Consider the following 27,176-nt stretch of genomic DNA (forward strand, 5'->3'; position numbering starts at 1 on the left):
GAATGGATTTCAGAGAGTAGTGTGTAGGCAGAGGTTATTTCAGAATGGATTTCAGAGAGTAGTGTCTAGGCAGAGGTTATTTCAGAATGGATTTCAGAGAGTAGTGTGTAGGCAGAGGTTATTTCAGAATGGATTTCAGAGAGTAGTGTGTAGGCAGAGGTTATTTCAGAATGGATTTCAGAGAGTAGTGTCTAGGCAGAGGTTATTTCAGAGAGTAGTGTCTAGGCAGAGGTTATTTCAGAATGGATTTCAGAGAGTAGTGTCTAGGCAGAGGTTATTTCAGAATGGATTTCAGAGAGTAGTGTGTAGGCAGAGGTTATTTCAGAATGGATTTCAGAGAGTAGTGTGTAGGCAGAGGTTATTTCAGAATCGATTTCAGAGAGTAGTGTGTAGGCAGAGGTTATTTCAGAATGGATTTCAGAGAGTAGTGTGTAGGCAGAGGTTATTTCAGAATGGATTTCAGAGAGTAGTGTCTAGGCAGAGGTTATTTCAGAATGGATTTCAGAGAGTAGTGTCTAGGCAGAGGTTATTTCAGAATGGATTTCAGAGAGTAGTGTCTAGGCAGAGGTTATTTCAGAATGGATTTCAGAGAGTAGTGTCTAGGCAGAGGTTATTTCAGAATGGATTTCAGAGAGTAGTGTGTAGGCAGAGGTTATTTCAGAATGGATTTCAGAGAGTAGTGTCTAGGCAGAGGTTATTTCAGAATGGATTTCAGAGAGTAGTGTGTAGGCAGAGGTTATTTCAGAATGGATTTCAGAGAGTAGTGTGTAGGCAGAGGTTATTTCAGAATGGATTTCAGAGAGTAGTGTCTAGGCAGAGGTTATTTCAGAATGGATTTCAGAGAGTAGTGTGTAGGCAGAGGTTATTTCAGAATGGATTTCAGAGAGTAGTGTGTAGGCAGAGGTTATTTCAGAATGGATTTCAGAGAGTAGTGTGTAGGCAGAGGTTATTTCAGAATGGATTTCATGCAGATTATAGCTAGAGTATAAAAAGCATGTTGACTCTGTCCTACACAGGGGTTGTCTGTCTGTAGGGCTTACAGCCATTAGTCAGGTTGATTTCAGAGTGGATTTGATTTCACAGAGGATGTCAGAGTGTAGTAGATTATAAGTCCTGCTGAGTCGACACAGGGTAGGGTAACTATCTGTCTGTCTGTAGGGCTTACAGTCATGACACATGCAGAAGTGGATTTCAGACAGAGTAGAGTATAGGGTGTATAGAGTCTACTGTCTGTCTGTCTGTCGGGCTTACAGTCGTGGCTCTGGGCCTTGGCCGGGTGGAAAAGAGCCAGCTGTTTCTCTACGTGCTGCAACACCTTCAGAGAGTCCTGATCCAGAGAGGACTGATCCAGAGTAGACTGCAGCCGGTACACAGGCCGCACTGAGACGTATATGAGACAACAAACACTTGTCAGGCAGGAGAGGAGAAACAGGTCTCACTACGACAAACTGTTGGGACTCTGTATGAGCTTTCCACACGTTCAACAAGGTGAAGAAATGTCTGTTCAACTATATCAGTATGTTTCTTATATTGCTGCTTTAAATGAAGTTTAAAATGAAAAGGTAGTTTGTTAGATAACGTTTATAACATCAGAACATCAATAGACACCAGACCCAGTACCCACCTCCAGCTGCACTGTGCTCTGACACAGAGGGGGGAGCGGACATCATCGTGGTGTCCACCAGGGAGGGGGGAGCGATGGGGACCATGGCCGGGACCCCAGGTACGTAGTAGGGTGGATAGACAGCGATCTGGGGGGACGAAGCCCTGCTCCTCAACCCCTTTCCTGCTTCGTACACTACATGGAGAGAGGACAGAGAGATAGAAGACAGAAAGGACTGAAGGAGGAACATTCATCACTTCAGGTATTCCAGACTCCACAGGTAACACTTCAGGTATTCCAGACTCCACAGGTAATACTTCAGGTATTCCAGACTCCACAGGTAATACTTCAGGTATTCCAGACTCCACAGGTAATACTTCAGGTATTCCAGACTCCACAGGTAATACTTCAGGTATTCCAGACTCCACAGGTAATACTTCAGGTATTCCAGACTCCACAGGTAATACTTCAGGTATTCCAGACTCCACAGGTAATACTTCAGGTATTCCAGACTCCACAGGTAATACTTCAGGTATTCCAGACTCCACAGGTAATACTTCAGGTATTCCAGACTCCACAGGTAATACTTCAGGTATTCCAGACTCCACAGGTAATATTTCAGGTATTCCAGACTCCACAGGTAATACTTCAGGTATTCCAGACTCCACAGGTAATACTTCAGGTATTCCAGACTCCACAGGTAATACTTCAGGTATTCCAAACTCCACAGGTAATACTTCAGGTATTCCAGACTCCACAGGTAATACTTCAGGTATTCCAGACTCCACAGGTAATACTTCAGGTATTCCAGACTCCACAGGTAATACTTCAGGTATTCCAGACTCCACAGGTAATACTTCAGGTATTCCAGACTCCACAGGTAATACTTCAGGTATTCCAGACTCCACAGGTAATACTTCAGGTATTCCAGACTCCACAGGTAATACTTCAGGTATTCCAGACTCCACAGGTAATACTTCAGGTATTCCAGACTCTACAGGTAATACTTCAGGTATTCCAGACTCCACAGGTAATACTTCAGGTATTCCAGACTCCACAGGTAATACTTCAGGTATTCCAGACTCCACAGGTAATACTTCAGGTATTCCAGACTCCACAGGTAATACTTCAGGTATTCCAGACTCCACAGGTAATACTTCAGGTATTCCAGACTCCACAGGTAATACTTCAGGTATTCCAGACTCCACAGGTAATACTTCAGGTATTCCAGACTCCACAGGTAATACTTCAGGTATTCCAGACTCCACAGGTAATACTTCAGGTATTCCAGACTCCACAGGTAATACTTCAGGTATTCCAGACTCCACAGGTAATACTTCAGGTATTCCAGACTCCACAGGTAATACTTCAGGTATTCCAGACTCCACAGGTAATACTTCAGGTATTCCAGACTCCACAGGTAATACTTCAGGTATTCCAGACTACACAGGTAATACTTCAGGTATTCCAGACTCCACAGGTAATACTTCAGGTATTCCAGACTCCACAGGTAATACTTCAGGTATTCCAGACTCCACAGGTAATACTTCAGGTATTCCAGACTCCACAGGTAATACTTCAGGTATTCCAGACTCCACAGGTAATACTTCAGGTATTCCAGACTCCACAGGTAATACTTCAGGTATTCCAGACTCCACAGGTAATACTTCAGGTATTCCAGACTCCACAGGTAATACTTCAGGTATTCCAGACTACACAGGTAATACTTCAGGTATTCCAGACTACACAGGTGCTCTGGGAATTCTACAGTAGTAGAAATGATATCCACTAAAAAGGTGGTAGTGGATTGGTAGAATGAGTGACATACAGTATGATATGCTACAATAACTGTAGTATGCTACAATATTAGTTTACTACAACAGTTGATCTAACGTGGTATGATCTCCAGTGGAAGCAGCAGGTCTTACAGTGTCGTGGGCAGCAGCAGGTCTCAGGGCAGCACCAACAGGACACATAACAGCAGCAGGACTTACAGTGTCGTGGGCAGCAGCAGGTCTCAGGGCAGCACCAACAGGACACATAACAGCAGCAGGAGTGAGGACAGCACTGGCACCAACACACACCAAACAGCAAGATGAACAGGATAATACCCAGGGCTACCGAGCCCACAAAGGCCCATTCTGGAAGAGAGAGAGAGAGAGATGAAAGTTACATTTCTATGTGAAAACATTCTAGAGTAGGAAGTGGTATTTGTTTTTGCTTGGAAGAGTATTCCCTCGCACTCTCCACACACACACACACAAACATCCTCTCAACTTTTCAGGAAGTCTGGTCAGGGGACTAGGCTACAGGCAGGAAAGGGAAAGAGTGTTTCCTGTTACAGTATGTCATGCAGAGAGTACATTGCTGATACTGATCTAATCGACTACCATCATTATGACAGAATGATGACTACACACAGAGACATATATTTGTATTCTATATACTACACACAGAGACATATATTTGTATTCTATATACTACACACAGAGACATATATTTGTATTCTATATACTACACACAGAGACATATATTTGTATTCTAAATGCTACAAACAGAGACATATTTGTATTATCTCTAATACACACAGAGACAAACAATGCATTCGGAATGTATTCAAACCCCTTCCATTTTCCCACATTTTGTTTTTACATTACAGCCTTATTCTAAAATCGATTAAATCATTTTGTTCTTCATCAATCTACACACAATACCCCATTATGACAAAGCGAAAACAGTTTCAGACATTTTAGCAAATGTATTCAAATTAAAAAGCAGAAATACCTTATTTACATAAGTATTCAGACCCTTTTCTATGAGACTCAAAATTGAGCTCAGGTGCATCCTGTTTCCATTGATCATCCTTTAGATATCTCTACATGTCACACCCTGATCTATTTTACCTGTCTTGTGCTTGTCTCCACCCCCCCTCCAGGTGTTGCCCATTTCCCTCATTATCCCCTGTGTATTTATACCTTTGGTCTCTGTTTGTTTGTTGCCAGTTCATCTTGTCTCGTCAAGCCTGCCAGCGTTTTCCCATACTCCTGTTTTTCGCTATAGTCCCTGTTTTATAGTTTCCCCGGTTTTGACCGTTCTGCCTGCCCTGACCCTGAGCCTGCCTGCCGTTCTGTACCTTTGAGACTCTGTTCTGGATTACTGACCTCTGCCTGACCCAGACCCTGATCCTGCCTGCCGTTCTGTACCTTTCAGACTGTACTCTGGATTACTGACCTCTGCCTGACCCTTGACCTGTCGTTTGCCTGCCCCCGGTGTTGTAATACACTTTTGTTATTTCGAACCGTCTTCATCTGGGTCTTATCCTGAGGTCTGATACTACAACTTGATTGGAGTCCACCGCTGGTAAATTCAATTGATTGGACATGATTTGGATAGGCACACAACTGTCTATATAAGGTCCCATAGTTGACAGTGCATGTCAGAGCAAAAACCAAGCCATGATGTCGAAGGAATTGTCCGTAGAGCTCCGAAACAAGATTGTGTCGAGCCACAGATCTGGGGAAGTGTACTAAAAATGTCTGCAGTATTGAAGGTCCCCAAGAACAGAGGCCTCCATCATTCTTAAATGGAAGAAGTTTGGAACCACCAAGACTCTTCCTAGAGCTGGCTGCCCGGCCAAACTGAGCAAACGGGGGAACCACCAAGACTCTTCCTAGAGCTGGCTGCCCGGCCAAACTGAGCAAACGGGGGAGGAGTGCCTTGGTCAGGGAGGTGACCAAGAACCTGATGGTCACTCTGACAGAGCCCCAGAGTTCCTCTGTGGAGATGGGAGAACCTTCCAGAAGGATAATCATCAATCAGGCCTTTATGAAGAAGGACAATCACCAATCAGGCCTTTATGGTTGAGTGGCCAGACAGAAGCCACTCCTCACAAAAAGGCACATGACAGCCCGCTTGGAGTTTGCCAAAAGGCGCCTAAAGTGCTCTCAGACCATGAGAAACAAGATTCTCTGGTTTGATGAAACCAAGATCGAAATCTTTGGCGTGAATGCCAAGCGTCACATACGGAGGAAACCTGGCACCATCCCTATGGTGAAGCATGGTGGTGGCAGCATCATGCTGTGGGGATGTTCATCAGCGGCCGGGACTGGGAGACTAGTCAGGATCGAGGGAAATATGAACAGAGCAAAGTACAGAGAGGTCCTTGATGAAAACCTTCTCCAGAGTGCTCAGGAGTTGAACCCGATCGAACATCTCTGGAGAGACCTGAAAATAGCTTTTCAGCGACGCTCCCCATCCAACCTGACAGAACTTGAGAGGATCTGCAGAGAAGAATGGGAGAAACTCCCCAAATACAGGTGTGCCAAGCTTTCAGCATCATAACCAAGAAGACTCGAGGCTGTAATCACTGCCATAAAGGGTCTGAATACTTGTGATATTTCAGATTTTTTTTAATAAATTTGTCAAAATATTCTACAAACCTGTTTTTGCTTTGTCATTATGGGGTTTTGTGTGTAGATTGATGAGGGAAAAACTATTTAATCAATTTTAGGCCGTAACGTAACAAAATGTGGAAAAAGTCAAGAGTTCTGAATACTTTCCAAATGCCCTGTATATTAATATTTTACCTACTACAAACACAAACACTACAGTACGATGTGGGAGCTGCTAAACACAAACACTACAGTACGATGTGGGAGCTGCTAAACACAAACACTACAGTACGATGTGGGAGCTGCTAAACACAAACACTACAGTACGATGTGGGAGCTGCTAAACACAAACACTAACACTACAGTACGATGTGGGAGCTGCTAAACACAAACACTACAGTACGATGTGGGAGCTGCTAAACACAAACACTACAGTACGATGTGGGAGCTGCTGTTGAGAAGAACACGTACTAATGCAACATCAACATTTGAAATGAGAGTGAATGAGTCCTCACTGAATAAGCCATTTCCATCTCACCCAAATCTGTCAACAACCTCCAAGATGAGGAAACATCTGAATTTGGGGAATGTGACAGAAGACAATATCAACTCCCTTCTCTCTGACTCCCATAATGTCCAGTTCAACCATCCTGTAAACATCATTACTCCATAATGTCCTGTAAACGTCATTACTCCATAATGTCCAGTTCAACCATCCTGTAAACATCATTACTCCATAATGTCCAGTTCAACCATCCTGTAAACATCATTACTCCATAATGTCCTGTAAACATCATTACTCCATAATGTCCAGTTCAACCATCCTGTAAACATCATTACTCCATAATGTCCTGTAAACATCATTACTCCATAATGTCCTGTAAACATCATTACTCCATAATGTCCAGTTCAACCATCCTGTAAACATCATTACTCCATAATGTCCTGTAAACATCATTACTCCATAATGTCCTGTAAACATCATTACTCCATAATGTCCTGTAAACATCATTACTCCATAATGTCCAGTTCAACCATCCTGTAAACATCATTACTCCGTAATGTCCAGTTCAACCATCCTGTAAACTCTCTCACTATCATTATGTTTCTCACAATAACAATCCCTAATGATGGACTTCCTTTGGGCTGGGTCAGACACCACAAGTCTCTCTCTCTTTCTTCCTATCTCTCTGGTCTCGCTCTCTCTGGTTTGTCTCTTTCTGTCTCTGATCTGTCTCTCTCTCTCTCATTGGTCAACAGTAAACTGACCGTAATCATTTGTTTGATTTGTAATTAGATAACTGATTGGATTACTAAAGAACAACATGAGGCTGATTGGATTACTAAAGAACAACATGAGGCTGATTGGATTACTAAAGAACAACATGAGGCTGATTGGATTACTAAAGAACAACATGAGGCTGATTGGATTACTAAAGAACAACATGAGGCTGATTGGATTACTAAAGAACAACATGAGGCTGATTGGATTACTAAAGAACAACATGAGGCTGATTGGATTACTAAAGAACAACATGAGGCTGATTGGGCAGTGAAGAAGCAATAGTTTTGTGTTAATGAGTGAAAAGAAGAGACAGACAGACACAGGTGAGGAGGACATGCCCCTACCTACCTGGCATAATCTTCACATCAAAGTCAGGCAGGAGATCATCTGACACACCTGTACCTGTCTTACCTGGAGAGAGGAGAAGAGCAGAGGTGAAGGACAGGATAGGACAGAGCAGGGCAAGACAGGACAGAGGGCAGGAGAGGTCAGAGCAGGGCAAGACAGGACAGAGGGCAGGAGAGGTCAGAGCAGGGCAAGACAGGACAGAGGGCAGGAGAGGACAGAGCAGGGCAAGACAGGACAGAGGGCAGGAGAGGTCAGAGCAGGGCAAGACAGGACAGAGGGCAGGAGAGGTCAGAGCAGGGCAAGACAGGACAGAGGGCAGGAGAGGACAGAGCAGGGCAAGACAGGACAGAGGGCAGGAGAGGTCAGAGCAGGGCAAGACAGGACAGAGGGCAGGAGAGGTCAGAGCAGGGCAAGACAGGACAGAGGGCAGGAGAGGTCAGAGCAGGGCAAGACAGGACAGAGGGCAGGAGAGGTCAGAGCAGGGCAAGGCAGGACAGAGGGCAGGAGAGGTCAGAGCAGGGCAAGACAGGACAGAGGGCAGGAGAGGTCAGAGCAGGGCAACGCAGGACAGAGGGCAGAGAGGTCAGAGCAGGGCAAGACAGGACAGAGGGCAGGAGAGGTCAGAGCAGGGCAAGACAGGACAGAGGACAGGAGAGGTCAGAGCAGGGCAAGGCAGGACAGAGGGCAGGAGAGGTCAGAGCAGGGCAAGACAGGACAGAAGGCAGGAGAGGTCAGAGCAGGGCAAGGCAGGACAGAGGGCAGGAGAGGTCAGAGCAGGGCAAGACAGGACAGAGGGCAGGCGAGGTCAGAGCAGGGCAAGACAGGACAGAGGGCAGGAGAGGTCAGAGCAGGGCAAGACAGGACAGAGCAGGGCAAGACAGGACAGAGGGCAGGAGAGGTCAGGGCAGGGCAAGGCAGGACAGAGCAGGGCAAGACAGGACAGAGGGCAGGAGAGGTCAGAGCAGGGCAAGGCAGGACAGAGGGCAGGAGAGGTCAGAGCAGGGCAAGACAGGACAGAGGGCAGGAGAGGTCAGAGCAGGGCAAGGCAGGACAGAGGGCAGGAGAGGACAGAGCAGGGCAAGGCAGGACAGAGGGCAGGAGAGGTCAGAGCAGGGCAAGACAGGACAGAGGGCAGGAGAGGTCAGAGCAGGGCAAGGCAGGACAGAGGGCAGGAGAGGACAGAGCAGGGCAAGACAGGACAGAGGGCAGGAGAGGTCAGAGCAGGGCAAGACAGGACAGAGGGCAGGAGAGGTCAGAGCAGGGCAAGACAGGACAGAGGGCAGGAGAGGTCAGAGCAGGGCAAGACAGGACAGAGGGTAGGAGAGGTCAGAGCAGGGCAAGGCAGGACAGAGGGCAGGAGAGGTCAGAGCAGGGCAAGACAGGACAGAGGGTAGGAGAGGTCAGAGCAGGGCAAGACAGGACAGAGGGTAGGAGAGGTCAGAGGGCAGGAGACAGGGGAGGAGCAGGGTTGGGGTCAATTCCATTTCAATTCAGGATCTAAATTCTTATTCCACTTTTTTTTAAGTATTGAGGGGAATTGAAAGTTCAGTTTACTTCTTGAATCGACTGAATTAAAAAAAGGAATTGTCAGGGGTCATGGGAAAGGTCAGGGAGAATGTACAGGAGGCAACAGCAGGCAGAGATTTGGACAATCGAAGAGCCAAGAAGGTGGACATGCCAGCAGACAGAGATTTGGACAATAGACGAGTCATGAAGGTGGACATGCCAGCAGACAGAGATTTGAACAATAGACGAGTCATGAAGGTGGACATGCCAGCCTGCAGAAGATGCCACTTTTAGTCTAAATGTGGACGCTTTTATCCAGAGCGACTTACAGTAGAGTTCATACATTTGCATACTTAAAAAAACCAACCCTGGCATTGCAGGCACCATGCTCTACCAACTGAGCCACACAGGATCACAAGTCCTCATAGCTGTGGCCATGAGGACTTGTGAAGAGTACAGTCAGTAACCTCTGCTTTATGGAGACAGTCAAAGATCCTTCACAGTCATCTGGCTTTAACTTTAATGTGCTCGTCATTGATAAGGTTTTTAGTTGAAAAGCAATTCTTTGAGTCACCACACCTGCCCTTGAAATACAGCCTGACTCAAACAGGCTGACTGAACCTGGTGCTGCTTCCCTTTATCTGCAGTGGCTTGAATTGGGGAGCTTCCAGTCAGTCTGTAGACAAATGAGTTGATGATATTACCAGTGGCATCACAGTGATGTCACAAATACACAGGCAGTGAACTCACTGACAGCAGCTCTGTGTTACAATAACAGGTTCTCTCTGTCTCTGACTGTTTCCCTCTCTGGCGATGTGAGTCACTAACATTACTTCATATTTCAACTTCATATACAACTCTGCAAAAAAAAGGTTAGCCACGCTCACACAAATGTGTTATAATGTGGCACAGGCTGGTACGAGAGAGGGGGGGGGAGAGAGAGAGAGAAGGATAGAGAGAGAGAGGGAGAGAGAGAGAAGGATAAAGAGAGAGAGAGAGAGAGAGAGAGAGAGAGAGAGAGAGCGAAGGATAGAGAGAGGGAGAGGGAGAGAGGGAGAGAGGGAGAGAGGGAGAGAGAGAGAGAGAGAGAGAGAGAGAGAGAGAGAGAGAGAGAGAGAGAGAGAGAGAGAGAGAGAGAGAGAGAGAGAGAGAGCGAAGGATAGAGAGAGGGAGAGGGAGAGAGGGAGAGAGGGAGAGAGGGAGAGAGAGAGAGAGAGAGAGAGAGAGAGAGAGAGAGAGAGAGAGAGAGAGAGAGAGAGAGAGAGAGAGAGAGAGAGAGAGAAAAAAAATGGGGGATGGAGAGTGAGGGTGAGAGGGGAGAGAGGAGAGAGGAATAGAGAGAAATGGGGGATGGAGAGTGAGGGTGAGGGTGAGAGAGGGAAAGAAGAAGAGAGAGACATGGGGGATGGAGAGTGAGGGTGAGGGTGAGAGAGGGAAAGAGGAAGAGAGAGAAATGTGGGATGGAGAGTGAGGGTGAGAAAGGGAGAGAGGGAAAGAGGAAGAGAGAGAAAGGGGGATGGTTGGACCCTGTCTGGGGTTGGACCGTGCCTGGGGTAGGACCCTGCCTAGGTTGGACCCTGTCTGGGGTTGAACCCTGCCTAGGTTGGACCCTGTCTGGGGTTGAACCTTGCCTAGGTTGGACCCTGTCTGGGGTAGGACCCTGCCTAGGTTGGACCCTGTCTGGGGTTGAACCCTGCCTGGGGTTAGACCCTGCCTGGGGTTAGACCCTGCCTGGGGTAGGACCCTGTCTGGGGTTGAACCCTGCCTGGGGTTGAACCCTGCCTGGGGTTGGACCCTGCCTGAGGGAATATAACCCTGTTCGTTTGTTGAAGTGTGCAGACCTATGTTTCTATTACCCCAAAGGAGCACAATGTTTCTCCTGTGGCCTCCAGTGGTTTGAAGCAGGGATCCTGATACCAACCATGGCAATATGCTGCCCATATCTGTCTATTGTTCAGGCTGGTACAGGACAGACTGTCCAGTGTTGAGAAGTAGACTCTCTGTCCTGGCCTCCAGTGGTTTGAAGCAGGGATCCTGATACAGACCCGTGTCAGTACATTGTTCCTGTTCAGGCAAAACAACTTTCTCAGAGTGAGTTGTAAGTATCAGACAGACAGGAAGAGGGTTTAAAGGTGTAGGAGCTCCAAGGCCCTCCTGGACGGCCCGACTCTCTTTGCCCACATCAAGAGCAGCTTAGCTGGAAGTTCCTCCTGGAATTCCTCCCCTCACTGCTGGGTACTGGGCTAACTGGGTACTGGGCTAACTGGGTACTGGGCTAACTGGGTACTGGGCTAACTGGGTACTGGGCTAACTGGGTACTGGGCTAACTGGGTACTGGGCTAACTGGGTACTGGGCTAACGCACCGTTGCCTGACTGGCTGGCAGTCATTATGAAGCAGAGAGGAGTTTAGAGGTTTTCTGTTTCACTCAGTCTGGACGTTTGTTCTTTCCATGACCTCTGACCCATGTGTTGACTATTAAAGTGGAGAAAACTGTTCCTGCCCCCTTCACAACCAGAGAACCTGACCTTACAAGCCTACAATACAACACACACTAACAAGCCTACAATACAACACACACTAACAAGCCTACAATACAACACACACTAACAAGCCTACAATACAACAAACACTAACAAGCCTACTGACGACATGAAAACCCAGTTGTTGCCGTGGGAATCCCGACACGTTTCTCCTGTGAGAGAAACTACACATCACAGAGGACATGGTCCACTGACAGACCACTGTGGTTTAAAGGGATGGTGTAGTTCTGTGAGAGAAACTACACATCACAGAGGACATGGTCCACTGACAGACCACTGTGGTTTAAAGGGATGGTGTAGTTCTGTGAGAGAAACTACACATCACAGAGGACATGGTCCACTGACAGACCACTGTGGTTTAAAGGGATGGTGTAGTTCTGTGAGAGAAACTACACATCACAGAGGACATGGTCCACTGACAGACCACTGTGGTTTAAATGGATGGTGTAGTTCTGTGAGAGAAACTACACATCACAGAGGACATGGTCCACTGACAGACCACTGTGGTTTAAAGGGATGGTGTAGTTCTGTGGACTGTAGTGTGTTATAGAGACTCTGGACTTAGTGCTGAGTGGGTGGTTCTACTGGACTGTAGTGTGTTATAGAGACTCTGGACTTAGTGCTGAGTGGGTGGTTCTACTGGGCTGTAGTGTGTTATAGAGACTCTGGACTTAGTGCTGAGTGGGTGGTTCTACTGGACTGCAGTGTGTTATAGAGACTCTGGACTTAGTGCTGAGTGGGTGGTTCTACTGGACTGTAGTGTGTTATAGAGACTCTGGACTTAGTGCTGAGTGGGTGGTTCTACTGGACTGTAGTGTGTTATAGAGACTCTGGACTTAGTGCTGAGTGGGTGGTTCTACTGGACTGTAGTGTGTTATAGAGACTCTGGACTTAGTGCTGAGTGGGTGGTTCTACTGGACTGCAGTGTGTTATAGAGACTCTGGACTTAGTGCTGAGTGGGTGGTTCTACTGGACTGTAGTGTGTTATAGAGACTCTGGACTTAGTGCTGAGTGGGTGGTTCTACTGGACTGTAGTGTGTTATAGAGACTCTGGACTTAGTGCTGAGTGGGTGGTTCTACTGGACTGTAGTGTGTTATAGAGACTCTGGACTTAGTGCTGAGTGGGTGGTTCTACTGGACTGCAGTGTGTTATAGAGACTCTGGACTTAGTGCTGAGTGGGTGGTTCTACTGGACTGTAGTGTGTTATAGAGACTCTGGACTTAGTGCTGAGTGGGTGGTTCTACTGGACTGCAGTGTGTTATAGAGACTCTGGACTTAGTGCTGAGTGGGTGGTTCTACTGGACTGTAGTGTGTTATAGAGAGCCAGCCAGCCAAATAAAAGGTCTCTCTCTCTCAAGCAGCATGGACACGCAGAGCGTCACCATGGCAACGCTAGTTACCGCACTCAGGAATGTGAGGCCGCCATTGTTGAGCAACAACACATAAATATACGTAAACACGCATGAATGCACACATGTACACACACACACACACCAACACAGGATTCACTCAAACTGACACTTGCTTTTCATGCTAAGGAAGCAAGTTGTACCTTGCCAGCTAACAGACAGTATATCACACAGGAAAGGCATGAGCATTACAACACACTACACTGAGTGGGCACAGACTGACCTATCCCACTAGCCAACAGGCAGGATGTCAAGAAGACACCTCCCTAACAGTACTCAGTCCTGTACATCTCTACACTAGATGATGGGCTACTATTGTCCCTAACAGTACTCAGTCCTGTACATCTCTACACTAGATGATGGGCTACTATTGTCCACTCAGTACTCAGTCCTGTACATCTCTACAGTACTCAGTCCTGTACATCTCTACACTAGATGATGGGATACTATTGTCCACTCAGTACTCAGTCCTGTACATCTCTATAGTACTCAGTCCTGTACATCTCTACACTAGATGATGGGCTACTATTGTCCACTCAGTACTCAGTCCTGTACATCTCTATAGTACTCAGTCCTGTACATCTCTACACTAGATGATGGGATACTATTGTTCACATGATAGCTGCATTGTTCCCATTGATAGATGTTCCTTAGCTAACGACTAACGGAGCCTGGTTACATAACAGGAGTGACTACTGCCTAGCAACCTGGCCGTAGGTCAGAGGCAGGGTGGTAGATGTCAGACTGGGAGAGATCAACCTGACAGTAGGTCTGAGGCAGGGTGGTAGATGTCAGACTGGGAGAGATCAACCTGACAGTAGGTCATAGGCAGGGTGGTAGATGACTGGGAGAGATCAACCTGACAGTAGGTCAGAGGCAGGGTGGTAGATGACTGGGAGAGATCAACCTGACAGTAGGTCAGAGGCAGGGTGGTAGATGACTGGGAGAGATCAACCTGACAGTAGGTCAGAGGTAGGGTGGTAGATGACTGGGAGAGATCAACCTGACAGTAGGTCAGAGGGAGGGTGGTAGATGACTGGGAGAGATCAACCTGACAGTATGTCAGAGGGAGGGTGGTAGATGACTGGGAGAGATGGAGGGTTAGAGGGAGGAGAGGGTAGGGCTGAGAAGGGGAGTTGAGGACTCACCCAACACCAGAAGCTCCACAGGGGCCTCATTCCTGCCCTCGAGGTCGTCAGAGATGATCACCTTACACAGGTAAACCCCACTGTCTCCCCACTGGAGCTCCCCAATACGCAGGTCAGCCTCTGGAGAGAGGGAGGGGGAGGAAGACAGAAGATATTAAAAGAAAATAAGTATCACATCACTCTGTCAAACAGCACATCTAACACATCACTCTGTCAAACATCACATCTAACACATCACTCTGCCAAACATCCTTCTGTCAAACAGCACTCTGCCAAACATCACTCTGTCAAACATCACTCTGTTAAACATCACTCTGCTAAACATCACTCTGTTAAACATCACATCTAACACATCACTCTGCCAAACATCCTTCTGTCAAACAGCACTCTGCCAAACATCACTCTGTCAAACATCACTCTGTTAAACATCACTCTGCCAAACATCACTCTGTTAAACATCACTCTGTTAAACATCACTCTGCCAAACATCACTCTGTTAAACATCACTCTGTCAAACATCACATCTAACACATCCCTCTGTCAAACATCACTCTGTCAAACCTCACATCTAACACATCACTCTGTCAAACCTCACATCTAACACATCACTCTGTCAAACATCACTCTGTCAAACCTCACATCTAACACATCACTCTGTCAAACATCACTCTGTCAAACATCACATCTAACACATCACTCTGTCAAACATCACTCTGTCAAACCTCACATCTAACACATCACTCTGTCAAACCTCACATCTAACACATCACTCTGTCAAACATCACTCTGTCAAACCTCACATCTAACACATCACTCTGTCAAACATCACTCTGTCAAACATCACATCTAACACATCACTCTGTCAAACATCACTCTGTTAAACATCACATCTAACACATCACTCTGTTAAACATCACATCTAACACATCACTCTGTTAAACATCACTCTGCCAAACATCACTTTGTTAAACATCACTCTGCCAAACATCACTCTGTTAAACATCACTCTGCCAAACATCACTCTGTTAAACATCACATCTAACACATCACTCTGTCAAACCTCACATCTAACACATCACTCTGTCAAACATCACTCTGTTAAACATCACATCTAACACATCACTCTGTCAAACATCACATCTAACACATCACTCTGTCAAACATCACTCTGTCAAACATCCTTCTGTCAAACATCACTCTGTCAAACATCACTCTGTTAAACATCACATCTAACACATCACTCTGTCAAACCTCACATCTAACACATCACTCTGTCAAACATCACTCTGTTAAACATCACATCTAACACATCACTCTGTCAAACCTCACATCTAACACATCACTCTGTCAAACATCACTCTGTCAAACATCACTCTGTAAAACATCACTCTGTCAAACATCACTCTGTAAAACTACCTTACAACATTCCTTAACTTCCCATGTCACGTCACCTCGGGTTTCAACTGAGAATATAAATATCAAGATCGTCAAGGACAAGGAGGAACGGAGAAACAGGTTTGTTTTGGCTAGTTAGGGGGAGGAGGAGGGAACATTGTGTCTGACACAGTCCACGGAGGAGTTGTGATAAACAGTAAAAGAGGCGAGGACTCTGTGGAGGGAGACTTTCAGCAGACCAGTCAGTCCATTGTGAGGCGGACATGTAAACAGGCCTATTTAAGGGACAGGAAGAGACAAGGATAATGAACAGCCTTTCCTGTTGGGGGTCGGGCTGGAGGTGGGACTGTGGGTTAGGAGACTGCAAGTCTCAAATCCTATGGAGTGGATATCTATTAACATGCCACTGCATTGAACCCATTTGGTGCAGTTTATAATACTGCACTACACTTTATTATGGACAACAGGTGCAGTTCATATCATTGCATTCTGTACCAGAAAGAAGTCTGGGCCTCTTTGAAGTCTCGTAGATCGACGCACTGCACTCTTTTTGTTTATAAGTCCCTTCTGCATAAACCTCCGCTGTACCTTACCTCCATGTTAACTTACAGACGTATGAGATACCAGACCCGGTCTCAGGGAGGATCACTCTGCAGATCACTCTGGAGATCACTCTGGAGATGACTCTGGAGATGACTCTGGAGACCACTCTGCAGATCACTCTGGATATCACTCTGGAGATCACTCTGGAGATCACCCTGGAGATCACTCTGCAGATCACTCTGGATATCACTCTGCAGATCACTCTGGAGATCACTCTGGAGATAACTCTGGAGATCACTCTGGAGATCACTCTGCAGATCACTCTGGAGATCATTCTGCAGATCACTCTGGAGACCACTCTGGATATCACTCACATGTGTATAGTGTATAGATCACTCTGGAGATCACTCTGGAGATCACTCTGCAGATCACTCTGGAGATCACTCTGCAGATCACTCTGGATATCACTCTGCAGATTAACTCTGGATATCACTCTGCAGATCAATCTGGAGACCACTCTGGATATCACTCACATGTGTATAGTGTATATTGATGCGTGTAGTGTATATTGATGTGTATATTGATGTGTATAGTGTATATTGATGTGTATAGTGTATATTGATGTGTATATTGATGTGTATAGTGTATAATGATGTGTATAGTATATATTGATGTGTATAGTGTATATTGATGTATACATTAATGTGTATAGTGTATATTGATGTGTATATTGATGTGTATATTGATGTGTATAGTGTATATTGATGTGTATATTGATGTGTATAGTGTATATTGATGTGTATATTGATGTGTATAGTGTATATTGATGTGTATATTGATGTGTATAGTGTATAATGATGTGTATAGTATATATTGATGTGTATAGTGTATATTGATGTATACATTAATGTGTGTAGTGTATATTGATGTGTATATTGACGTATGTAGTGTATATTGATGTGTATAGTGTATATTGATGTGTAGTGTATATTGATGTGTATATTGATGTGTATAGTGTATATTGATGTGTATAGTATATATTGATGTGTATATTGATGTATGTAGTGTATATTGATGTGTGTAGTGTATATTGATGTGTAGTGTATAATGATGTGTATAGTGTATATTGATGTATACATTAATGTGTGTAGTGTATATTGATGTGTATATTGATGTGTATATTGACATATGTAGTGTATATTGATGTGTATATTGATGTGTATATTGATGTGTATATTGACATATGTAGTGTATATTGATGTGTATAGTGTATATTGATGTGTAGTGTATATTGATGTGTATATTGATGTGTATAGTGTATATTGATGTGTAGTGTATATTGATGTGTATATTGATGTATGTAGTGTATATTGATGTGTGTAGTGTATATTGATGTGTAGTGTATAATGATGTGTATAGTGTATATTGATGTATACATTAATGTGTGTAGTGTATATTGATGTGTATATTGATGTGTATATTGACATATGTAGTGTATATTGATGTGTATAGTGTATATTGATGTGTAGTGTATATTGATGTGTATATTGATGTGTATAGTGTATATTGATGTGTATAGTGTATATTGATGTGTATATTGATGTTTATAGTGTATATTGATGTGTATAGTATATATTGATGTGTATATTGATGTATGTAGTGTATATTGATGTGTGTAGTGTATATTGATGTGTAGTGTATAATGATGTGTATAGTGTATATTGATGTATACATTAATGTGTGTAGTGTATATTGATGTGTATATTGATGTGTATATTGATGTGTATATTGACATATGTAGTGTATATTGATGTGTATATTGATGTGTATATTGATGTGTATATTGACATATGTAGTGTATATTGATGTGTATAGTGTATATTGATGTGTATATTGATGTGTATAGTGTATATTGATGTGTATATTGATGTGTATATTGACATATGTAGTGTATATTGATGTGTATAGTGTATATTGATGTGTAGTGTATATTGATGTGTATATTGATGTGTATAGTGTATATTGATGTGTAGTGTATATTGATGTGTATATTGATGTATGTCGTGTATATTGATGTGTGTAGTGTATATTGATGTGTAGTGTATAATGATGTGTATAGTGTATATTGATGTATACATTAATGTGTGTAGTGTATATTGATGTGTATATTGATGTGTATATTGACATATGTAGTGTATATTGATGTGTATAGTGTATATTGATGTGTAGTGTATATTGATGTGTATATTGATGTGTATAGTGTATATTGATGTGTACATTAATGTGTGTAGTGTATATTGATGTGTATATTGACGTATGTAGTGTATATTGATGTGTATAGTGTATATTGATGTGTATATTGATGTGTATAGTGTATATTGATGTGTATAGTGTATATTGATGTGTATATTGATGTTTATAGTGTATATTGATGTGTATAGTGTATATTGATGTGTATATGATGTTTATAGTGTATATTGATGTGTATAGTATATATTGATGTGTATATTGATGTATGTAGTGTATATTGATGTGTGTAGTGTATATTGATGTGTAGTGTATAATGATGTGTATAGTGTATATTGATGTATACATTAATGTGTGTAGTGTATATTGATGTGTATATTGATGTGTATATTGACATATGTAGTGTATATTGATGTGTATATTGATGTGTATATTGATGTGTATATTGACATATGTAGTGTATATTGATGTGTATAGTGTATATTGATGTGTAGTGTATATTGATGTGTATATTGATGTGTATAGTGTATATTGATGTGTAGTGTATATTGATGTGTATATTGATGTATGTAGTGTATATTGATGTGTGTAGTGTATATTGATGTGTAGTGTATAATGATGTGTATAGTGTATATTGATGTATACATTAATGTGTGTAGTGTATATTGATGTGTATATTGATGTGTATATTGACATATGTAGTGTATATTGATGTGTATAGTGTATATTGATGTGTAGTGTATATTGATGTGTATATTGATGTGTATAGTGTATATTGATGTGTACATTAATGTGTGTAGTGTATATTGATGTGTATATTGACGTATGTAGTGTATATTGATGTGTATAGTGTATATTGATGTGTATAGTGTATATTGATGTGTACATTGATGTGCGTAGTGTATATGTATGTGTATAGTGTATATTGATGTGTATATTGATGTGTAAAGTGTATATTGACGTATGTAGTGTATATTGATGTGTATAGTGTATATTGATGTGTATAGTGTATATTGATGTGTATAGTGTATATTGATGTGTACATTGATGTGCGTAGTGTATATGTATGTGTATAGTGTATATTGATGTGTATATTGATGTGTAAAGTGTATATTGATGTGTATAGTGTATATTGATGTGTATAGTGTATATTGATGTGTATAGTGTATATTGATTTGTATATTGATGTGTATAGTGTATATTGATGTGTAGTGTATATTGATGTGTATATTGATGTGTATATTGATGTGTATATTGACATATGTAGTGTATATTGATGTGTATAGTGTATATTGATGCGTGTAGTGTATATTGATGTATACATTAATGTGTGTAGTGTATATTGATGTGTATATTGACGTATGTAGTGTATATTGATGTGTATAGTGTATATTGATGTGTGTAGTGTATATTGATGTGTATAGTGTATATTGATGTGTAGTGTATATTGATGTGTATATTGATGTGTATAGTGTATATTGATGTGTACATTAATGTGTGTAGTGTATATTGATGTGTATAGTGTATATTGATGTGTAGTGTATATTGATGTGTATATTGATGTGTATAGTGTATATTGATGTGTACATTAATGTGTGTAGTGTATATTGATGTGTAGTGTATATTGATGTGTATATTGATGTGTAGTGTATATTGATGTGTATATTGACGTATGTAGTGTATATTGATGTGTATAGTGTATATTGATGTGTATAGTGTATGTTGATGTGTATAGTGTATATTGATGTGTACATTGATGTGCGTAGTGTATATGTATGTGTATAGTGTATATTGATGTGTATATTGATGTGTAAAGTGTATATTGATGTGTGTAGTGTATATTGATGTGTATAGTGTATATTGATGTATACATTAATGTGTGTAGTGTATATTGATGTGTATATTGATGTGTATATTGACATATGTAGTGTATATTGATGTGTATAGTGTATATTGATGTGTATATTGACATATGTAGTGTATATTGATGTGTATAGTGTATATTGATGTGTATATTGACATATGTAGTGTATATTGATGTGTATAGTGTATATTGATGTGTATATTGATACGTATAGTGTATATTGATGTGTATAGTGTATATTGATGTGTGTACTGTATATTGATGTGTAGTGTATAATGACGTGTATAGTGTATATTGATGTATACATTAATGTGTGTAGTGTATATTGATGTGTATATTGACGTGTATAGTGTATATTGATGTGAACATGATGTGTATAGTGTATATTGATGTGTAGTGTATATTGATGTGTAGTGTATAATGATGTGTATAGTGTATATTGATGTATACATTAATGTGTGTAGTGTATATTGATGTGTATATTGATGTGTATATTGATGTGTATATTGACATATGTAGTGTATATTGATGTGTAGTGTATAATGATGTGTATAGTGTATATTGATGTGTACATTAATGTGTGTAGTGTATATTGATGTGTATATTGACGTATGTAGTGTATATTGATGTGTATAGTGTATATTGATGTGTATAGTGTATATTGATGTGTATAGTGTATATTGAAGTGTACATTGATGTGCGTAGTGTATATGTATGTGTATAGTGTATATTGATGTGTATATTGATGTGTATAGTGTATATTGATGAGTGTAGTGTATATTGATGTGTATATTGATGTGTACATTGATGTGTATAGTGTATATTGATGTGTATATTGATGTGTATAGTGTATATTGATGAGTGTAGTGTATATTGATGTGTATATTGATGTGAACATTGATGTGCGTAGTGTATATGTATGTGTATAGTGTATATTGATGTGTATATTGATGTGTATAGTATATATTGATGTGTATATTGATGTGTATATTGATGTGTATAGTGCATATTGATGTGTATAGTGTATATTGATGTGTATAGTGTATATTGATGTGTACATCCCCCCCATCCCCTCCTCCATCCCCTCCTCCATCCTTACTCCACAGATTCTTGGAACAGGGTAGGAAGTTCAATGTGTTTGTGCCCACTCCAGGGTTCACCAGAGGAGCCAAACCATTAAGGCTGACTTCACAGTGAACAGACAGAGAGAGAGAGAGAGCTCCTTTTGAAGTGCCCCACATCAGAGAGACAGATGGAGAGAGAGAACAGAGAGAGCTCCTTTTAAAGAGCCTCACATCAGAGAGAGACAGAGAGGGAAAGATGGAGAGAGAGAGAGAACAGAGAGAGAGAGAGAGAGCAGAGAGAGAGAGAGATGAGAGAGGAGAGAGGGAACAGAGAGAGAGAGAGAGAGAGAGAGAACAAGGTGTGAGGGAGAGGACAACGTTAAAGCACAGCAATGTGGGAAAAAAATCCTCTTTTGTCCATCTGGTCACAGGAGAAGAGAGGGTTGATTCGTATCCCTGATTTACAGCTCAATAAATCTGGAGTCCACTTGCAGGTCCATTCCTTTCCCTCTTCCCCCCCCCTCTCTCTGTCTCCCTCTCCGCCCCTCTCTCTACAGCTCTCTCTCTCTGTCTCCCTCTCTGCCTCTCTCTCTCTCTCTGCAGCACTCTCTCTCTGTCTCTCTGTCTCCCTCTCCGCCTCTCTCTCTCTCTCTCTCTCTCATTCTCTCTCTCTCTGCTGCTCTCTCCCTCTCTCACTCTGCAGCTCTCTCTCTCCACCCCTCTCTCTCTCTCTGCAGCTCTCTCTCTCTCTCTCTCTCTCTCTGCAGCTCTCTCTCTCTCTCTCTCTCTCGCTCTCTCTTATTCTCTCTCTCTCTCTCTCTGCTGCTCTCTCTCTCTGCAGCTCCCTCTCCGCCTCTCTCTCTCTCTCTGTCTCCCTCTCTGCCTCTCTCTCTCTCCATCTTTCCCTCTCTCTCTCTCTCCTCTCCCTCTTACTCTATCCATCTCTATCTTTCTCTCTCTCTCTCTTTCCCTGTCTGCTCACCGATGCCTGAGTCTAAAGCGGCTATCAGAGTCCAAAACGTGTATGTGTACACACAGCAGTGTTCTAGAATGTCAGACCGTTGACTTTCATACTTTGAATTCTTAGCTTGGCTCAAGCAAGTTCTCCAACTGTCAACACATTAAAACGCATAGAGGAGCCGCGTTGGCTGGGGATTGTGGGGAGGTGCGTGTTCGGGCTGAGCGTCCCCCACGTAGCTATGTCACAATGGGACGGCCAGACTATCACGTCTCTTCCTATTCATCACCCTGCCTGTCCTCCACAACACCCTCTTAGTGTTTCTTCAGAGGACCTCACAACACGCATGTGGGTGGGTGCATGTCAACGTGTGTGTTATGGAATTGAGAAGAGAGGCAGCCTTGTGACCTGCCTGTGACCTCAACCACCTGTGACCTTTAGCTACATCTGCTGGACCTGACCAGCCTCCCTGGACATCTAGTCCTCCTGATGTAATAACATCATCAACAACACTAGTGACATGTCTTTTATCTAGAGGACCTGACCAGCCTCCCTGAACATCTAGTCCTCCTGATGTAATAGCATCATCAACAACACTAGTGACATGTCTTTTATCTAGAGGACCTGACCAGCCTCCCTGGACAACTAGTCCTCCTGATGTAATAGCATCATCAACAACACTAGTGACATGTCTTTTATCTAGAGGACCTGACCAGCCTCCCTGGACAACTAGTCCTCCTGATGTAATAGCATCATCAACAACACTAGTGACATGTCTTTTATCTAGAGGACCTGGCCAGCCTCCCTGGACATCTAGTCCTCCTGATGTAATAACATCATCAACAACACTAGTGACATGTCTTTTATCTAGAGGACCTGACCAGCCTCCCTGGACAACTAGTCCTCCTGATGTAATAGCATCATCAACAACACTAGTGACATGTCTTTTATCTAGAGGACCTGGCCAGCCTCCCTGGACATCTAGTCCTCCTGATGTAATAACATCATCAACAACACTAGTGACATGTCTTTTATCTAGAGGACCTGACCAGCCTCCCTGGACAACTAGTCCTCCTGATGTAATAGCACCATCAACAAACACTAGTGACATGTCTTTTATCTAGAGGACCTGACCAGCCTCCCTGGACATCTAGTCCTCCTGATATAATAACATCATCAACAACACTAGTGACATGTATTTTATCTAGAGGACCTGACCAGCCTCCCTGAACATCTAGTCCTCCTGATGTAATAGCATCATCAACAACACTAGTGACATGTCTTTTATCTAGAGGACCTGACCAGCCTCCCTGGACAACTAGTCCTCCTGATGTAATAGCATCATCAACAAACACTAGTGACATGTCTTTTATCTAGAGGACCTGGCCAGCCTCCCTGAACATCTAGTCCTCCTGATGTAATAGCATCATCAACAACACTAGTGACATGTCTTTTATCTAGAGGACCTGACCAGCCTCCCTGAACATCTAGTCCTCCTGATGTAATAGCATCATCAACAACACTAGTGACATGTATTTTATCTAGAGGACCTGACCAGCCTCCCTGAACATCTAGTCCCTCTGATGTACTAACATCATCAACAACAGTAGTATTGAGTGCCATGTCTTACTGTTGATGATAGTAATATCTCTGCCCTTGTAGTGCTCGGCCAGGGTGATGGAGGATCCGGTGACGGAGGCCACCACGCGGACGGTGCGGCTAGAATCGGAGCAGTCTAGATGGGACGAGGAGCCCCTTACCCCCAGGCCCTCCGGGAAGCTGAAGGCGTCGCGGGTGCGGTCGCGGCAGTAAGACTTGTACCACCATTGGACCACAGGCGTCTGGGTGGACATGCTGGAGTATTGGCACGGCAGGACCACCGACTGGAACAGCGTGGCATACTTCCTGTCTTCACGAGAGGAGACCTGGATGGCTGAGCTTGATGGGAGATCTGGTGGAGAGACAGAGACAGAGACAGACAGACAGAGACAGACAGACAGACAGAGAGGAGTCACTAATTGCCATTTCAAGGAGATGACATCTTAGCACAAACAGATCTGGGACCTGACTCACTGGCAGTGTTACTGTGAACAGACATATAGAGAGAAATCCCCAGATCAGCAGCGTGGCCCTGTCCGCCCTCCTACATTCACCACGAGACCAGCACTTCAGACCAACCGGTAATTACATCACCTAGTGAATGTTCACCTCCAGCCTCACAAAGCTCCTGAAACACAGTTAAATACAACCTTACTGTTACCATCAACGTGAACTAGAGCTAGAGTAGGCTAGTCTGACTGTAACGTCTGTCGTCGGAAGCCATGGACCAAAACGCAGCGTGGTAAGTGTTCATGATACTTTATTACTCAAAAACACTCAAACAAAATAACACAGTTCTGTCAGGTGCAGAAAACACTAAACAGAAAATAACTACCCACCAAACACAGGTGGGGAAAAAGGCTGCCTAAGTATGATTCCCAATCAGAGACAACGATAGACAGCTGCCTCTGATTGGGAACCACATTCGGCCAAAAACAAAGAAATAGAAAACATAGAAATAATGAAACTAGAATGCTCACCCTAGTCACACCCTGGCCTAAATAAAATAGAGAATAAAAGCTTCTCTAATACCAGGGCGTGACAGTACCCCCAAAGGTGCGGACTCCGGCCGCAAAACCTGCCTCTAAAGGGGAGGGTCCGGGTGGGCATCCCTTACGGCGGTGGCTCCGGTGCGGGATGTAGATCCCCATCCGCCCGCAGATCCCTCCGCTTTGGTGGCGGCCCTGGTGCATGGACCTTCACTGGAGGAACCGGGCCGCAGATCCTCGTCGGAGGAACCAGACCACCGATAATCGCCAGAGGCTCCGGACTGGGAACCATCGCTGCAGGCTCCGGACTGGGGACCGTCGCTGCAGGCTCCGGACTGGGGACCGTCGCTGCAGGCTCCGGACTGGGGACCGTCGTTGGAGGCTCCGGACTGGGGACCGTCGTTGGAGGCTCCGGACTGGGGACCGTCGCTGGAGGCTCCAGACTGGGGACCGTCGCTGGAGGTCCGGACTGCGGATCAACGCTGGAGGCTTTGTGCCATGGATCATCACTGTAGGCTTCGTGCCATGGATCATCACTGGAGGCTTCGTGCCATGGATCATCACTGGAGGCTTCGTGCCATGGATCATCACTGGAGACTTTGTACGTGGAGCCGGAACAGGTCTCACCGGACTGAGGAGACGTATCCAGCATCCTGGCTGGATACCCACTTTAGCTCAGTGAGTGTGGAGAGCTGGCACAGGACGCACTGGGCTATGAAGGCGCACTGGAGGCATAGTGCGTAGAGCCAGCGCAGGACACACTGGACCGTGGAGACGCATCGGAGGTCTGGAGCGCAGAGCCTCTCTATGGCCAGGGCGTGACACTGACTGCGTGTAGTGGAGGTGAGTTGGACTCATGCTCTCGTGATGAGGTAGCCCTGCGTGCGACGTCATTATCAGTATCGCCCTCAGGACGTTTCCCACCTGTGACATGAGGTTCTGAGGCTGGAACTGGGCTAGTCAGAAGAAGAGCCTTCATTTCTCCTAGACCTAGACTGTGTTAACTATGTCTGCTTGGATAAGGGACTTGATGGGACCGCTGAAATCTACTTGTCTCCTTGTTTGGGAAAGAGGAGCAGAGGTGGTTTCATCCTCAACAGGTATCTGTACGGTTAGTGTCAGGCCCAGGTTGGGGCCGAGGCTACTGAAAGGTTTTCATGAACCTCAGAAAGAGAAATCAGAGTTTCTCAGGGTCTGTTCCAATTTAATTGCTGTCTGTACAATTGAACACGGCCTGTGTCCCAAATGGCACCCTATTTAGTGCCCTACTTTTGACCAGGGCCCATATGTCTCAAAAGTAGTGCACTATGTAGGGAATAGGGTACCATTTGGGACGAACAAACAGCATTTCTGCAGTAGAGCAGACTGTAATTTTAATAGGCAATCGGACTCCACAAAATGAACAGAATTATATGTTGCTGGTGTGGTAATCTTTCATTTTAAATACCAGTTACCTGGGTTTACCAGTGTGGTGATGGAGTAAATCCCCCCACACTTAACACAAGTGGTCACTATGACCACAGTCTCAAAGACTAAAAACATAAAAACAGCTGATTCACTCTGTCTGTATCTGATTGTTAGAATTATTATGAAGAAATTAATAAACAATATCCCCATTTCAAATAGAACTGTAACTAAGTAAACTATTATATCTGATGAGCAATATGAGTTCATAAGAAGGGATTGTGTGACACGGAGTAATTAAAGTTAATGAACACCATTCCAACTAGGAAGAAAGAAATGGTTTGTGGATTAAGTAAACAGATAAGGTAGTTAACCTATGGTTGAACCGACGAAACTGAGCTCTGGGGTGTTTTAAATAAGGCAGTGAGTGCATTCCTAGGTTTTCTGTTAATTAGAACTGTCAGCTAAGTGGTGATTGATAATGGTGAGGAGTCAAAAGTTAATTCAGTTGTGTTGTGTGTCCTGTGTATGTGCTGGGGGGGTCAGAATGAACTCAGTTGTGTTGTGTGTCCTGTGTATGTGCTGGGGGGGTCAGAATGAACTCAGTTGTGTTGTGTGTCCTGTGTATGTGCTGGGGGGGTCAGAATGAACTCAGTTGTGTTGTGTGTCCTGTGTATGTGCTAGTGGGTCAGAATGAACTCAGTTGTGTTGTGTGTCCTGTGTATGTGCTGGGGGGTCAGAATGAACTCAGTTGTGTTGTGTGTCCTGTGTATGTGCTGGGGGGTCAGAATGAACTCAGCTGTGTTGTGTGTCCTGTGTATGTGCTGGGGGGGTCAGAATGAACTCAGTTGTGTTGTGTGTCCTGTGTATGTGCTGGGGG

The 27,176-nt window shown here is 43.9% G+C and overlaps 1 protein-coding gene across 4 annotated transcripts in view; it reads right to left on the reverse strand.

Moving 5' to 3' along the window:
* LOC109878061 (immunoglobulin-like domain-containing receptor 2) overlaps nt 1-27,176 on the reverse strand; it is a 40,431-nt gene that overhangs the window by 7,177 nt on the left and 6,078 nt on the right. For 2 of the 4 annotated variants that reach the window (XM_031813433.1, XM_031813434.1), the window contains exons 2-7: nt 23,935-24,255; nt 14,234-14,353; nt 7,628-7,690; nt 3,598-3,744; nt 1,625-1,798; nt 1,252-1,380 (exon numbers count right to left, since the gene is read on the reverse strand). In XM_031813433.1, coding sequence (XP_031669293.1) covers nt 1,252-1,380; nt 1,625-1,798; nt 3,598-3,744; nt 7,628-7,690; nt 14,234-14,353; nt 23,935-24,255 — 954 coding nt within the window. The remainder of the gene's footprint in view (nt 1-1,251; nt 1,381-1,624; nt 1,799-3,597; nt 3,745-7,627; nt 7,691-14,233; nt 14,354-23,934; nt 24,256-27,176) is intronic. The other 2 variants (XM_031813435.1, XM_031813437.1) reach the window with 2 other exon arrangements.

The sequence above is a fragment of the Oncorhynchus kisutch genome, unplaced genomic scaffold (assembly GCF_002021735.2).
Source record: "Oncorhynchus kisutch isolate 150728-3 unplaced genomic scaffold, Okis_V2 Okis05a-Okis16b_hom, whole genome shotgun sequence".
Taxonomy (NCBI): Eukaryota; Metazoa; Chordata; class Actinopteri; order Salmoniformes; family Salmonidae; genus Oncorhynchus; species Oncorhynchus kisutch.